The sequence below is a fragment of the Chenopodium quinoa genome, unplaced genomic scaffold (genome assembly GCF_001683475.1).
Source record: "Chenopodium quinoa cultivar QQ74 unplaced genomic scaffold, ASM168347v1, whole genome shotgun sequence".
In the NCBI taxonomy this organism is placed as follows: domain Eukaryota; kingdom Viridiplantae; phylum Streptophyta; class Magnoliopsida; order Caryophyllales; family Amaranthaceae; genus Chenopodium; species Chenopodium quinoa.
In genome coordinates, this window is record NW_018744745.1 from 515,659 (window position 1) to 530,588 (window position 14,930).

At 39.6% G+C, this 14,930-nt stretch overlaps 1 protein-coding gene across 2 annotated transcripts; it reads left to right on the forward strand.

Moving 5' to 3' along the window:
- Nucleotides 1-95: 95 nt before the first annotated feature.
- Nucleotides 96-3,121, forward strand: LOC110703588. 2 transcript variants are annotated; one of them, XM_021881369.1, is made up of 3 exons: nt 96-763; nt 1,553-1,613; nt 2,153-3,121. In XM_021881369.1, exon 3 carries the CDS (start codon nt 2,273-2,275, stop codon nt 2,813-2,815), a length of 543 nt encoding a protein of 180 aa, XP_021737061.1. In that variant the 5' UTR covers nt 96-763; nt 1,553-1,613; nt 2,153-2,272; the 3' UTR covers nt 2,816-3,121. The 2 variants fall into 2 exon arrangements, with proteins under 2 accessions (XP_021737061.1, XP_021737062.1); XM_021881370.1 differs by lacking the exon at nt 1,553-1,613.
- The last annotated feature ends 11,809 nt before the right edge of the window (nt 3,122-14,930 follow it).

Sequence of the window (14,930 nt, forward strand, 5' to 3'; positions counted from 1 at the left end):
TCCACGTTGCTTTGATTTAACACGTGTGGGAGTCACCTCTCTTCTTGTTGTCAAGCTTGATTTTATTTTGGGCGTGATTGCTGAGATGAGTTGGAGTCAATTTTTGATTAATTATTTTGCGAAATAGCTAAATTTATTTGGAGCCTCATTCTGACCGCAATTTTGCTCTTTCCAGATACACAGGGTAGATCTTCGTATTGTCGATTGATGCTTGCTCAGAAATTGTTGAACTTAATTGGAGCTTATTCCTGGATTAATTTGCAGCCGTACTTGCTGAGTATAATTGGACTTATTGTGAGCGCGATTCTAGCACTTGCAAATACATGGAGTCCATGTTCATAGGGCTAACAACTTGAGCAGCTTCTTAGCCGTTCATTTTCAATTTAATTAATTGTTATTTTTTGTTTAATTTTCTTATTAATCGTCAATTTTGAATTTGATTAGCACCTAATTAGCATAGCATTCATTAATAGCCTTAAGGTGTTACTCTGTATATGTCAGTTAGTAAAGTAGCAAGTAATTATATGATTGTTAACTATTTAGCAAGGTGATTAGTTTTAAAAGGGATGGAGATTCCAAGTGATGATTAATTATTTTTTTATCTTGGGAAGTTGTGCCTTTTGTTATAACATTATGGAGATTCAATTTTTAGTGTTGTTTTAACATATCAATCTTTGGACAGATGGATCTTGGATGGGCAGCTTACTTAGGTTTTGGTGCTGAAACACTGCATTACACATCGGCCTGTCTTTGTTTATAATAGGTAAGACCATTAATCTTTTTTAAAAAATTGTTTGTGTTTTGGGAAGTGGGCTTGGCTGCTTGTTTAGTGATAATGACCTCTGTAAGGTTGTCATTATATCCGGCGCATGCTTACTTTATTGTAAGATTTACTTGGTGTACTGAGTTGCCTGCTATGTTTTACTTTAGCTTACTTTTGCTGGTTTTGTCTTCTACTGCTTTGTAGCCTAATAAATACAGGGGTGTTTATTTGGTTTCTTTCATATGCAACATACAAACCAAAGTCCATGAAGGTTACATTAGAGGTAATGCAAGTTGTAGATGTAGGTTTCACTGGTATTAGTCAATAACATTACAATATGAAACTTCTCATTATAAAAACCAGAACATTTAATAACTTGCTTGGGAATACTGGTCTTAAGCTATGTACATTGAAGAACAGTTCATTGACTTGCTATGCTGCCCTAGCTTTGTGGTTCACTGATCATTACCTATGCCCAAAAAATGCAATTGCTGGACTTGCAGTTCCTGACTTACATATGTACTTCCTCTCTAATGATCATATTGGGATATTTATTGCCTAATTAACTGTGAAGTGCTTTACTAATAATAAGTTTGTGGACTCAAAATTTGATATCTGACCTTTAATAGGCTAACATGGGTTTGTTAAGCAACACTGTTAATTCTACGTTTGGTTACATTGGTAGTACTTATGTTTAAATCACTTGTTTTGGGTTCCTAGAGCATAGTAGTGTCAAAGTAATGGAGTGCTTGTTTGTTTGGTCAAATGCTGATTTTTTTTTTTTTTTAGGGTTTGACCTTCTTTTGTGTAGAGTTATGAGCTTTCAATGGCTGCAGATTAAGTTCCAGATGTAAGTGTATCTAAAGGCTAGCTATGTTCATTTGGTTTGGCTCATGTGTTGGTTTAGTTAATTTTTCCTACTGTGTTCATTGCACAATGTTTTCGCTGTTTAAATAAGCTAGCTAAATTTCTTGTGTGGATTTGGTTGTTGCAGTAACTGCTTGTTACATCTGTCATAATTTTTAAAATTGTATGCCACATGTGTAACTAGATAGGTAGAGTCATTATATGTTCTACCAATATTGTTTGTTGTTCTTCTTTGATGGACTATGTTGTATGTCTTTAATTTATTATTATTAGGTTAATATATATAAGATAGCTGATTTGGTTTTTTAAATGAAATACCTGCTACTATATCAGTATAATATTATGTTCTTAGATGGATTTATGAATCACTTATTTGTTTATGTGATTATGGTTTGTGTTTAGAATTATTCCCTCCTTGTGAAATATGTTAGGACTTTTCGTACACGTAGCTAAGGTTGTTAGATGTCTAGGTTCAAAATTGACTGCATACATACCTTTCTCATGTCATGGGTGTGCACACAGGTGGGTGGGCATGAAACTCGAAAAGTTTCTATTTATTTTTCTCGCCTCCTCCAGTAGGTTGTTGAATACTTGAAACTTCATGTGCCAACTTACTATTTGGTGGATGTGAGAAATAATACTATGAAGGTTGTCATGGAAACTGATCCAGGCTTGGGTCCTTCTGTGTATGAGGGTGGTCCAGCTACAACAGTTAGGGAATCTTGTGAAAAGGCTGCTGAGAATGTTGTTCGTTCTCTTCGGATGGAATTCAGCATTCAGGTTGAAGATTTCACTTCTAAGAAAATCAAAAGACTTGAGCGCTCTGAATTTCTGTATCAGATGAAGCATATTGAGCTAGAAGAAATGGAAAGAGGAGCAGGGCAAGTCCCAGTTAAGTGGCCAACTGTGCCTGATCACAAGCGCCGCAAGAAATATGTCTGCATTAATTACATGGATGTTTTTCACGCTCTATCTTCGGAGACCAAAGTGCGTATTTCAGAAGTTGATTCCTTTAATGTTGGCCCTGGGAAATTTGTATCATGGGTGACAATTTATGGATCTTCGATTGCTACTGGAGTGGAGTGCTTTTTAAGTAATGTGCATGCTGACTCTAAAGCAATTAAACAAGATGTAGCTAGGAAGGCTGTTGATTTCCTACGCGCACTGCATACAATCTTGACATAGTTGATCTGAACTATGGGAATGGGATTTATGCTGGCATAAAGTGTTCTTTGGCTAGAGAGAGCTACTTAGCTGCTAAGGAGCGTGTGCTCGAGATTTAGGTGCTCTTCACTTAGCTCCTTTTTTAGTTGAGGAAGTTTGTGTTACGCCTAAGTTCGCTGTCCGTAGGATCCTAACACCTACTCTATGTGAAACTGCTCTATGTGTACATGTAATTGGTAAGAACTGCTGAACTGCTTTTACAAAGTATGATGTATTCCATCTTTTTGTACTTGATCAATGAAATACACTTCTCTTACCGTATTTTACATTAGCAGAATATTTATTTTTGGGATAACCAGAATGTTTTAATTTAATGCTTTTCAGCCAGTAGATTCTACGCTTTACTGAACTGCTTTACGCAGCCACTAGTTTTAGCCAAAATAAATGGCTAATTTGACCAGTGTGTTTTTTTCCCAGGTGTAATTAGGTTTATCGCTGCCTTTAGATTCAGCTTACCTGCCAGTTAAATAACATATCTCATTTGTTGGGGTTACATTGAATTTATATTGCTACCATGCATGAGTAAATTCGCTATCTATTTCTGTTTCTAATTGTTTGTTATATACTTATAGCACCTTGTCAATTAAGCAGCACCACCAAAAAAGAAGAATTTTTGTTAAAGTAGAAAGTCTTTACATTTTATTTTAGATCGCTGCTTAACTGCTAAGAAAGGTCCTCCAAAAACTAGAACTAGCAGGCGTTTACAAGGTCTACAAGCTTTGTCTCAGACACTTGTTTCAATAAGGTGCTTATTTGTTGTTGTGATCACAATTGCACAGTGCTTATATATTCAATTATTTTGTTGATGCTTTTTTTCATTTGCCTATTCATTTTTATCACATAGAGAGCCTAATGACACAGATTTGGCTAGAAATTCACAACAGGATCCTGTAAACATTCATCCAGGACTTATCAGTAAAGGGAATGCTGGAAATCAATTGCCTAGCGAGTCAGTTGGCAGAAATAATAGTAAGCATGATTTATGTATCTTGTATAATTAGCAATATGACTGGAAAAACTATAGCAATATTAAGCTAATACTTTTATTGCACTATAAATTCACAATCTTGCCTATTGTTTGTTGTCTTGAATTCTGCATATTTTTAGTGCTGCATTTAAGTAGCATGGTATTTTGGTTACAGTAACACATATCTTGCCTATTCATGCAATTGAAGTTAACAATATACAGGCTGATAATCAAGATATTGGAAGGTTACTTTTAGACCGGTGCATGTTGTATCAGAAGACTACTAACCACACACGAACTAGCAAGCGCAAACGAGCAATTGCCTGTTGTAGGGAATAATTTCAAGCCTTTAATCCCACTAGCTTGAACCCCACTGTGATCATACACTAAAGTACGGTGGCGTCCAAAAGGGAAGAAGATAGAGCAAAAGAGTCGCCAACAAGTTTTAGGAACTTGTAAACCGTTCACAAGGTGAAGGTTACACTCCTTAACGATCCAAGAGATCGTCAACTCCATAAGGTCATGAACCAAATAAGGGTTCAGAGATGAAGGTACAAATCCAACCTAAAAGAGATTGAACCTGCCCTAATAATAGGCCTCTACTTTATTCAGATCGTATTCATGTGCGCTTTCTGACTAACATGCAATCAATAGGATTAACCCTAAACGTGTTTATCTATGTTGGTTGAATATAATGCACAAATAAACTATTATTGGCGATCACTTGAATTATAATCATATTAAACCTAAACAAGATTATTAATATCTTATTAAGCGTGATTACAAGTACAAATTCCCTTTAAACATTAATAAAGGTGATCAAGCAATAACAAAATAAGCATCAAGCAACATAATAATAATCACGATAATAATAATAATCATCATAAAATTATAATCATAATCAAAACAATAATTATCATAAATAAAATAATCATTATCAAAATAATAATAATAATAATAATAATATTCATAATCATCATAAATTATAACAATTATAATCATAATCATGTTCATGTTAATATTAAAGCATAATAAACATAGCAAGATCCTAGGCATGATACTAACAAGATTAATAACAAACCCTAGCATGTCACTAAGCAATAAAAATCAAATCTTTAAACCTAACATGATACTAACAATCATAAATATTAGGAAGAACATAGGAAGCATCGCATGAATCATATTTAATATATTTGATATTATAACCTTTTCCCTAAACATGATACTAGGAATATCATAATAACAATATAAACATGATTTCTACATCATAATATTAATAAAAACCAATTAAAGTACTTACTTTGATGCTTCGTACCTCTTTCTAATAACAAAATACACACGTTAGTAACTTCAAGGAAAATAATAATCAAACAATTAAATTAAATAATTGAAAGAGAGATTTGGGACTAAACCCTCAGAAATTAAACCTTTCACGTCTAGGGCGAAGGCAACTTCGAATATGGCTAGACGTATCTAAGTCTTGTGAATGCGGAATTTTGTATTTGAGAAAACCAAGTTTAGAGAAGAAAGATGAATGAGAGAGATGAATAATTAAGAGAAAAAGAATTGGTGTAAATCGGTGAATGATAGATGTAGATGATCCATGAAAACGGAGTTTTTAATACGATATTTATAGAGAAAATTAGCCAAAAAGATAAATTAACAAAACAGAGTCTGACGCTCAGGAAACAGAGCTGGCGCCAACCCTGGCTAGCTGGCGCCAGGCACCAGCCTTAGCGCCAGGCGCCAATGGCTAGCGCCAGGCGCCAGGCCTGGTTCCAGGCGCCAGGTCTGGGGTTGGACGCCAAGCTTGATTTTAACGCGTTTTCGAAAATCCGATAAGTTTACCGTACTGGAGGATAAAATAATATAATTTCTTCAAAAATGCTATTTGATTTTAATTAAAACTCTGAAAAGTCAACAAAGTCAACTTATCAATGCTAATTGAATTAGGAATGAAAAAAACCTTCTAGAAGAATCTAGAACACTAAAACCATTCCTAATTTCATTAGGAATGATAAATCATATTAGGCCCTCCCCTAGATCATTGGGCCGCATATAAAGCTCAAACCGGGCCCAGTTTAGTAAATTGGCCATAACTTCCTCAGTATTCATCGGAATTGGGCTTATAATATATCGTTGGAAAGGTCTTTGCAAGCCCCATCCAACTACACTACTATAGGACCCATATCATGGACCAACCAAACTGGATTAGCTGTTTCCTTAAAATAAAGTTTTCAAAAACAGAGAGAAGAGAAAAGAAATAAAAACTTTCCGCAACACTAGACCTTTCCACACTTTCGTTTCATTCGATTATGATTCGATGTGAAAGGTACTCATCACTGGGTTTGGTTTTGGGGAGACACAAATGGGTGTCTACAGAAGCCCCCACTTTGACTGAGTTTGGAGAAACGCAAGTTTCGAAAAAAAAAGTCAAAGTATCGATAGGGACGGAGAATGATTCAGAACGTTCTGCGATCCTAAAATCACTATTGTAACGCCGATACCTGCAAAACTAGCATTAGTTAAACAGTTAAAAGAGTTAAGAAACGCGTATCTTGCACCGTCGAGCACACGTCTCTGAAAGTAACCGATTTTTTTGATGACCTCCTGCAAGCTAGAGAATGCCATCCCGCTTGAAAACCGCTACGCCTGTAACTGCTTCCAAATTAGAAGATTGCTTCGCCTGAAACTATCCTCTCCGCAATGATAATATTCAACATCCTAGGGAACATTATTGAAGATTATTTCTCTTGAAACAATCCTCATCCGCATTGACAATATTCCACATCCTAGGGAATACTATTGAAGATTATTTCGCTTGAAATAATCCTCAGTTGCTCGTGACAACTCTCCGCAAGCTTGGGAACGTTTTCGAAGATATCTTATCTTGAAGTCATCCTCTTTTGATGCGATAATTTTCCAAAGGAAATTACCGAAGATCCACGCCTGTCGATCTTTAAAAGTTCGCCTGAACTTTGCTTCCGCTATGCCTGTACGTCGGGGCTCCTGTTGCTTTGAACCTTATGTCGGTGCTCTTTGCTTTTGAACCTATATGTTGGTGCCTTTTGCTTTTGAATCTATATGTCGGTGCCTTTTGCTAATGAGCCAATTCTTAGGCGCTTTAAGCTAAGTGAGACGATCTCTTATCAGGTCGATCACTTTACGTAATCAAGCCGATTACTAAATCATGTCAAATTACTTAGAGGGCTAACTGGCATACCAAGGAACCCAAAATATGTTGTAGAAGGCTAGCACAACCTCATCAGGTGGCTGGATGCTTTGGCGTCGCTGAAAAACCATCAGCGCCAGCTATTTGGTGTTAGCGCCAGGCGCCAAGCCCAACTTGTGACGCCAATGCATAGGGACTGGCGCCAGCACGGGAATCTCTTTAAATTCCCATTTTCTCTTCATTTCGCTGCTCTGTTCGTTCGCGAAACTGCTCGAGGAAACCCGAAAGCTTTAATTGCTCATTGCTTGCTCGTTTTTTAACCGAATTCGCTCAAATTTGTTGCAAATCAAAGCTCTTCTAATCTATTTTCCCGATGTATGTAAGTTTTCCTCAAACTCTCATCAGTTTTTATGAATTCTTGGGATGAATATTCACGAATTTCATGAAAATTGGAATTTTATGATGCTCAAATTGCTTTGTTTGTCAAGTTTTATGCCATGAAATTGCTTGATTATGTTTATATATTGCCTTAGGAGTAATTTGAGACTTGTTTGACTCAATTTGGTGAAGAAATGAGCAATTTGCCATTGTTGGACCTCTTAAGGTCGTGAAGAACAATGTGACTCGTTCTTGACATTTTTGCTAGCAATTCTTGTTCAATTTGTCACAATAATCACTATAGTGTTGCCAGAAATTGTTTGATTTCTTGAAAAATGCTATCATGCTCAATTTTAATTTGTGCTCTGTTTTAGTACTACGTACTCTGTTTTTGTGAACATAGTATCATGCAGCTTGGCGAACCTTAGATACTATAGAACCTTAATTCATGATAATTCTGCACAATGTAGCATGTCTAGACAACGAGGCTTGGGTTCACGGTCCCGAAACACTAGGCGGAAGCATGAGCCCGTAAAGGACGACGCCACGCCGTCCACTTCGCTTGGTCGACTTCCGGAGTGGGACGAGGGGACCCTGTTCTTTGCCCCTGTCCACCACATTTCCGAGAGGGTGAGACGAGGTACCGAGCCCGGGAGGACACGGCATCACGGCTCTGGCTGTGACGGTTTAGGCGATTTGTACAGGATGCACATCGCCAGGGATCTTGAGACGAGGCTCCTATGGGAGTCTTGCGGGCTAGCTACTCTATTTGAGACCTCCGAGGCTATGGTCGCCTCCAGCGGGGGCCATCACTAGGGGTGTACACCGGTCCAAAACCAGACCGGACCTGGACCGGACCTGTTTGGACCGGGGACCTGAATTGGGTAATTATGAGGACCGGGGACCGGACCTGAATTAACAGGTCCGGTTCCGGGCCAAACCTAAAAAATCAGGTCCGGTCCGGGTTGGGAGCTGAATGGACCTGTTTTGTGTCTTTTTCGTTTTTTTTTAATACAAAACCTGTTTGACCTGCATATGGACCTGCATATGGACCTGTTTTGTGATTTTTAGACCTGTTGCATAATTTAATAATTACATACAAACCAAAATTATCAATTACAAAACTACATAAAGTCTATAAAGTCCCGATTCTCAAACACCAAAAATACAAATGAGTCCACCGAAAATACAAATAAGTCCACGAAAACTCAGTTTCAATTTTTCAGAGTTTGGTTTTCTTCTTTTTTTTTTTTTTTTTTTTTTTTTAATTACGATTTTCCCGGGTTTCAGATCCGGACCGGAAAACCCCGGGTCCGGACCGGGACCGGGAACCTGGATTTTTAAGAACCGGGACCGGACCTGAATCAACAGGTCCGGGTCAGGTCCGGTCTGGTTCAGGTCGGTTCAGGTCCGGTTTCAGGTCCGGGCCAATTTTTGTACAACCCTAGCCATCACGTAGTACGCGCTTTGGTGGAGTTCTTCTGGGACACCACCAACACCTTTCATTTCCCCTGAGGCGAGATGATGGTCACCCCTACGGACTTCAGTCTCATCACAGGACTTGATTTCACTTCTGTGCCACTGCCGTTTGACGGTGGGATCGACGTCTTCTCTTCAGAGGTCGAGGAGTTGTTGGGGCCGATCGCTATTCGGGCCCGAGCTGAGGTCGAGACGACTCAGTTCAGTGCTAGAGGGATTCGCCGCTCGACGCTGGCAACGGCTCTTGATGACGATGCGACCACCCGAGAGCAGCGGGTGCACATCTTTGTGCTGATGTTGTTGTCAGGGACATTCTCCCCTGACAAGGGTAGTAGGGCATTGCTTTACTAGCTCCTCGCTGTCCGTGATCTCCAGCGGATCGGGACTTATGACTGGGCCAGCTTGGCCTATGCTGACTTCGTTCGTGCTCTGAGGGACTCGTGTCGTCACCGGTCCTTTAGGACGAACGTCGCTTTGTCTGCTTTCTGGAAGGTCGTAGAGGTGAACATTATTCCCTATAAAGTTTAGCCCTACATATTAGTTAGCATTTATTCATACTTTTAACTCCTTGTAGATCTGGTTCTACGAGTATTTTCCTTCCGTTGCGCCGGCGAGACCATCGCCGAGGGGATTTTCGGTGAACGCCTCTTGGGGCGGCCACCATGTGGACATGTCTACTGCACGTGTTCGGAGCTGGATCATCTCGGTACGACTTTTATCGTTTATCTTGCTTTTCCGCGGTGCTTTAGATATTTTGCCTGATTGATGCTTTTTATAGGGACCTGAGGTGGTATACCGACCGTCGGGCGGTTGGACAGTCCCTGGATTAGCCGCACAGTATTCTACTGAGCGTCGCTATTTTCTGGGGACATATGGAGCGGTCGCGTACTTAGGAGAGAGGTCGCTAGACAGCACTCTTCTGATGTCTTCGTCGTTCCTGCCGCTCCACCACGTCATATGTTCGACGAGGCGCGGTTGTCGAGCATGTCTGAGGGAGCTGGTACCCCTTGGCGATCCCATGTGATCCTCGGGCGGTTTTATGCTGAGGAGCTACTACCTTTGTTAGCTCTAGCGCCTGTACCGGTTGAGGATGTGAGGGTAAGATTCTCAGTTCTTTACTTTTCGCTAAGTAGTCCCTAAGTAATACTTTACTGATTTTTCTGTTTTTATCAGGACGGTGCTGCTGAGTTCGTGCCATCCCGTATGTCCATCCACTACCAGGGGATGTACGGGCCGATCGAGGAGATTATTTCTCCGGCTCCCGAGGGCGAGCGCTTCATAGAGCGGTCGATTCCTCGCCACCAGACTCGAGTAAGCCTAGTTTTTTTCAGAATTTTGTGTTCATATATCATGCATTTTTATTGACTTATTTTCCGACAGTTTTCACGCGAGGTGGTTTCGGCTATGGCACGATGCATAGATGCCTTCCGGAGCCAGCTCGTCCGGATGAGGAACGCGGCCACCTGTCGTCGGGATGATGTTGTCCGAGTGGTAACCTTTCTTTACTCATTATTTTGCATTACTGCTTCAGTTTTACCTTGTTTCTGATTTAATTCTTTTTGCAGGGCCAGCCTATCGCTTCTCACACCCGCACGAGACCTGAGGGGCGGAGAGATCCGGCGAGGTCTAGCTCGAGACGTCGTCGCACTTCGTCAGGAGGTAGAGGCGGTCGCTCTGAGGCTGCTCGAGCCGACATTGCTGAGGGCTCGGGATCTTCTTCTGAGGGTGCTCCTGCTGCACCGGTAGGAGAGGCTACCTCGGCTTTTAGAGGTGGTGGGATGTACGAGGTCGGCTCGTCATCGCAACAGCCTCCGCGGCCTCAGCCTCAGGTTGAACCTGGCTGGAGTGGTCCTATCTTGAGTCTCCCTCCTCCTACGGAGACTGGTGCTGAAGCTGGAGCTGGAGTCGGTGGAGAGGTGACTCCTCGTATGGCGCAATTTTATGGTATGATGGGCCTACTTCCTCCGGCGCCGTAGTTTGTTCCTCTATATATTTTATTTTGACACATTTATAGAACTTTGCCTTTGACTCATCATTTAGAGACACATTTTGTATTTTTATGTTATCATAAATTTATTTGATTGTTTATTATTATGTGTATGTTAGTGTGTGCAAAATAAGTGTGACAACATTTTGCGCAAAAACTCCATCATTTTTATTATTGATGGAGGATATTATCCGACTCTCTCCCCCAAAAAGAAAAAATAATAAAAAAAGGAAAAAATCAAAAAAATGTCGGGTTTTGAAATTTAAAATAAAGTCCAAAAAAAGAATAGTATGAATTAAAAATAATAGCTATATTTAATTAATTAAGAAAAAAAGATAGAAAAGATGTTTAGGAATATGAAACGGAGCCATAAAATCATTGACCGACTCGAGTTTAATATTAAAAACGCAAGCTGAGCACGCGCGGCTGTCTTGGTGACTTGGCGCCAGCTGGCGCCACACTATGGCGCGTGGCGCCAGGCGCTACACTTAGCGTGTGGCGCCAAGCTCTGGCGGTTGGCGCCAATATCGGGGGTTTGACGCCAATTGACGCTAACTCCGTGTTTCATTCTGATTAAAATTCCTCGCAATTCCTGCATAAGTAGCCCCCTGCCCAGCCGATTCTTCTCATAATTCCAGCGAATAAAATTATTCTCTTCTTTAGAAAAAATAATAATCATGTCTTTAGCCACTAAAACCTTCACCCAATTCACTCATGAATGGTGTCGGTCTCTTAATTCTAGAGACAGAAAAGAATTAGATTTATTTCACTTGGGGGGAATTTATGGCATCAAAGGGTTAGATCTAGACCTAGACTTCATACATACCGCTTTAGAATTTTGGAATGTTGATACGCATTGTTTCAGAATAGGGTATGATGAGATTAGCCCTTTGCCAGAGGAATTTGGTGCTATCTTAGGCTTCCCTGCAATAGACCTCGTAGTAATCCCTAAATTAGATACATACTATTATAAGGATTTTGAGCGCTTCTTTAATTTAAAGGAAAGAGATTTATCAAAAATAGTAGATGGCAATATGGTTAATTTGAAAGAATTTGCACGCTATTATTTTGATAAACCTCTTTCTGAATCTTTTCATATATATAGAAGAAGGGCGTTTTTATTTTGCATGCTCAATCAATTTTTTCTTAGTAGTGGTAAAAATAATGAGGGTCAATCAATTATCACCACTGTACTAGAACAAATTGAATCAGGGAGGAATCCAATGCCATTAATAGTTGGAGAGACCATGATTAGTCTCGATGAATTGAAAAGGGACCCAAAAGCGCCTCTTCGCGGTTCTCCAATTTTATTACAGGTAGAAAAATAATATTTTTAATTACAGAAATCAAAAAATATATTTTTGTATTGTAATAATAATTTATTTGCATTGCAATTTTTTTTTTTACAGATGTGGCTAATGGAGAGGCTAGGATTAATTAGCCCTCCGGATGACATTGAAAAATATACTCCCAATTGCTTCGTGAGAAGGAAGAAGCGCATCCCTAAAATTGGGCGTCATGGGTGGAGAAAAATATTTGAATCACGTGATTTTGCTATCAAGTGGGTCATCCCATGGTGGAAAATAGAAAGGATGGTTGGTGTTAACAAGCAACCTTTCTACCGTCTTCCAAGCTTGTCTCGTGTAATCTATTATTATCCCTGCAGGGTAAAAAGACAATACGACTTGCTTCAGAATATTCCTTCCGGGGATCTTCGTCCTCCCTATGAGTACCCTGTATCTCAAGAAGTAGATAGATTCGATGCTTACTGGAGCGCTAGACCTTTATGGGAAGTAATTACCCAAAAGGTTCCTCCTTCTTTGCCTAATGATGTAAAGAAGTGGTTGCTGAAGAAATCTTCCATTGATCAGGGTAGAACCGATGTGAAGAATCGTCTAGGTGACAGGGTGACTCCTACCAAAGAACGCTTAGGTGCAAGAATTGAATTCAAAACACCTAGAATGCCTAGGAAGAAAAACACTACCAAAGACAAAGGAAAAAGGAAAGCTAACACCACAGACAAAAAAGCATGGGTGGAAAGGAAGCATGGAGTGTTAGCTGAAGGGGAGACTATCTACTCCAAAATTGAATGTAGGTCCTCTAAAGGATGCCTACTAGCTAAAGTAATGGATGAAGAGGAGGAAGCGAAAAAGAATTGGAAAAGAGCTAAAAAGGAAAAGAAGGATTAAGAGCATTGCTTAGCTGTAGATTTATTAGACTTAGATTGTTATTTTTATTTAAAGTTAATTTATTTCAGCCTTATTTAAATTCCATCAATAATGTAATTTTATTTCATTAATGAAATTTTAGCTTTCAATTAAATTGTTTACTTTAAATTCATTTTATCAAAGCAATGAAAATCGAAAAAATTAATTTTCTAGAAATTCTTCGAGTACGGAAGTCGAAAATTTTCCGAAAAACACCGAAATTTTCCCAGATTTTTATTCCCAAATTGGCGCTAGCAATTGGCATTTGGCGCCAGCTATTGAGGTCTGGCGCCAGGCGCCAATTCCATCGGTTGGCGCTGATGACTTCTTGCTGGCGCTAGGCTTTGTTCTGCGACGCCAATAATTTGCCGATTTTCTGCTGACTTTTTAATTGATTCTGGAATGCGGAGATGTCGAAAAATAAAGTGGCCGCACCCGTAAAGGGTTGCCTACGTATCCTTTCTTAAGGAATCAGGCCGAACGTAGCTCTCTTGAGTATCCTACTCAAGTAATTATGGGTAGTATTTCTTAAGTTGATCAAGATTGGTCATGTTTGAGAATTCATTGCCATCCATATCAGTTAGTTTTGTTGCACCTCCTGTCAGGATTGTTTTGACAATGTAGGGCCAGACTAGTTAGGTCTAAATTTTCCCCTAGGGTCTAAAACATTTTTTCTTAGTGCTTTTAATACCAAATCTTCTACTTTGATATTTCTTGTCTTGACCTTCTTGTTAAAATGCCTAGCCATACGAGTTTGATAACACTGAGTGTGATGTAGAGCTTCTAGTCGTTTTTCGTCGAGTAGAATCAATTATTCATATCTTGCCCTAGTCCATTCAACTTCATCGAGTTTACTCTCTAGCGCAATGCGTAGAGATGGTATTTCTAGTTCAACAGGTTGTACGACATCCATTCCATATACCAAGGAAAATGGCGTATTTCCCGTTGATGTACGGATTGACGTGCGATAACCCCACAATGCGAAGTGAAGCTTGTCAGGCCAATCCTTATAATTTTCTGTCATTTTCTCGATGATAGTCTTTAAATTTTTATTAGCTGCTTCGACTGCTCCGTTTGTTTGAGGTCTATAAGGGGACGATTGATGATGTTGAATGCCATATTTTTGTAGCAATTCTTCACATTCGGCTTGAAAGTGAGTTCCATTATCACTAATCATTTCATGTGGGACTCCATATCGACAAATAATATTTCTTTAAATAAAGAGTGCTACATGTTTTGCAGTGAGTTTAGCGTATGATTGCGCTTCGACCCACTTTGTAAAGTAATCAATTGCTACTAGAATAAATTCGTGGCCTCTTGTTCCCGGGGGAGTGATTTTGCCAATTATGTCAATTCCCCATGTAGAGAATGGCCATGGAGACGTGTAAGTGTAGAGCAAAGATGGAGGGATATGTTGTAAATTGGCATAAATTTGGCACTTAGGGCATCTTTTTACATATTGATGGCAATCCCTATTCATTTTAGTCCAATAATATCCTTCTCGCATTATTTTCTAGACTAACATTTTGCCATTTACATGAGTGCCACAGATTCCTTCGTGAACTATTCTCATTACTCTTTGTGCATCCACCTTTCCTACACATAGAAGAGCTCGACCTTTAGGTACCCTTTTATGTAGCTCGTTGTCTATGAGTTCATATTGAGAAGCCAAAAGTCTCAATGCTCGCTTTGCTCTTTTGTCGACATGAGGAGGGTATTCTCCATTGGAGACGTAGTTGAGTATGTCTGTGTACCACGGTTCTTCTTCTTCTTCTTCTTCCTCGCCTTGGACTAAATCGTCGTCTTCTATAGCCTGGATATATGTTGGTTTGTGCCTTTTTTTGATAGTTAGAGGCATTTGCTCGATTTCCGTGGGAATCCTAACC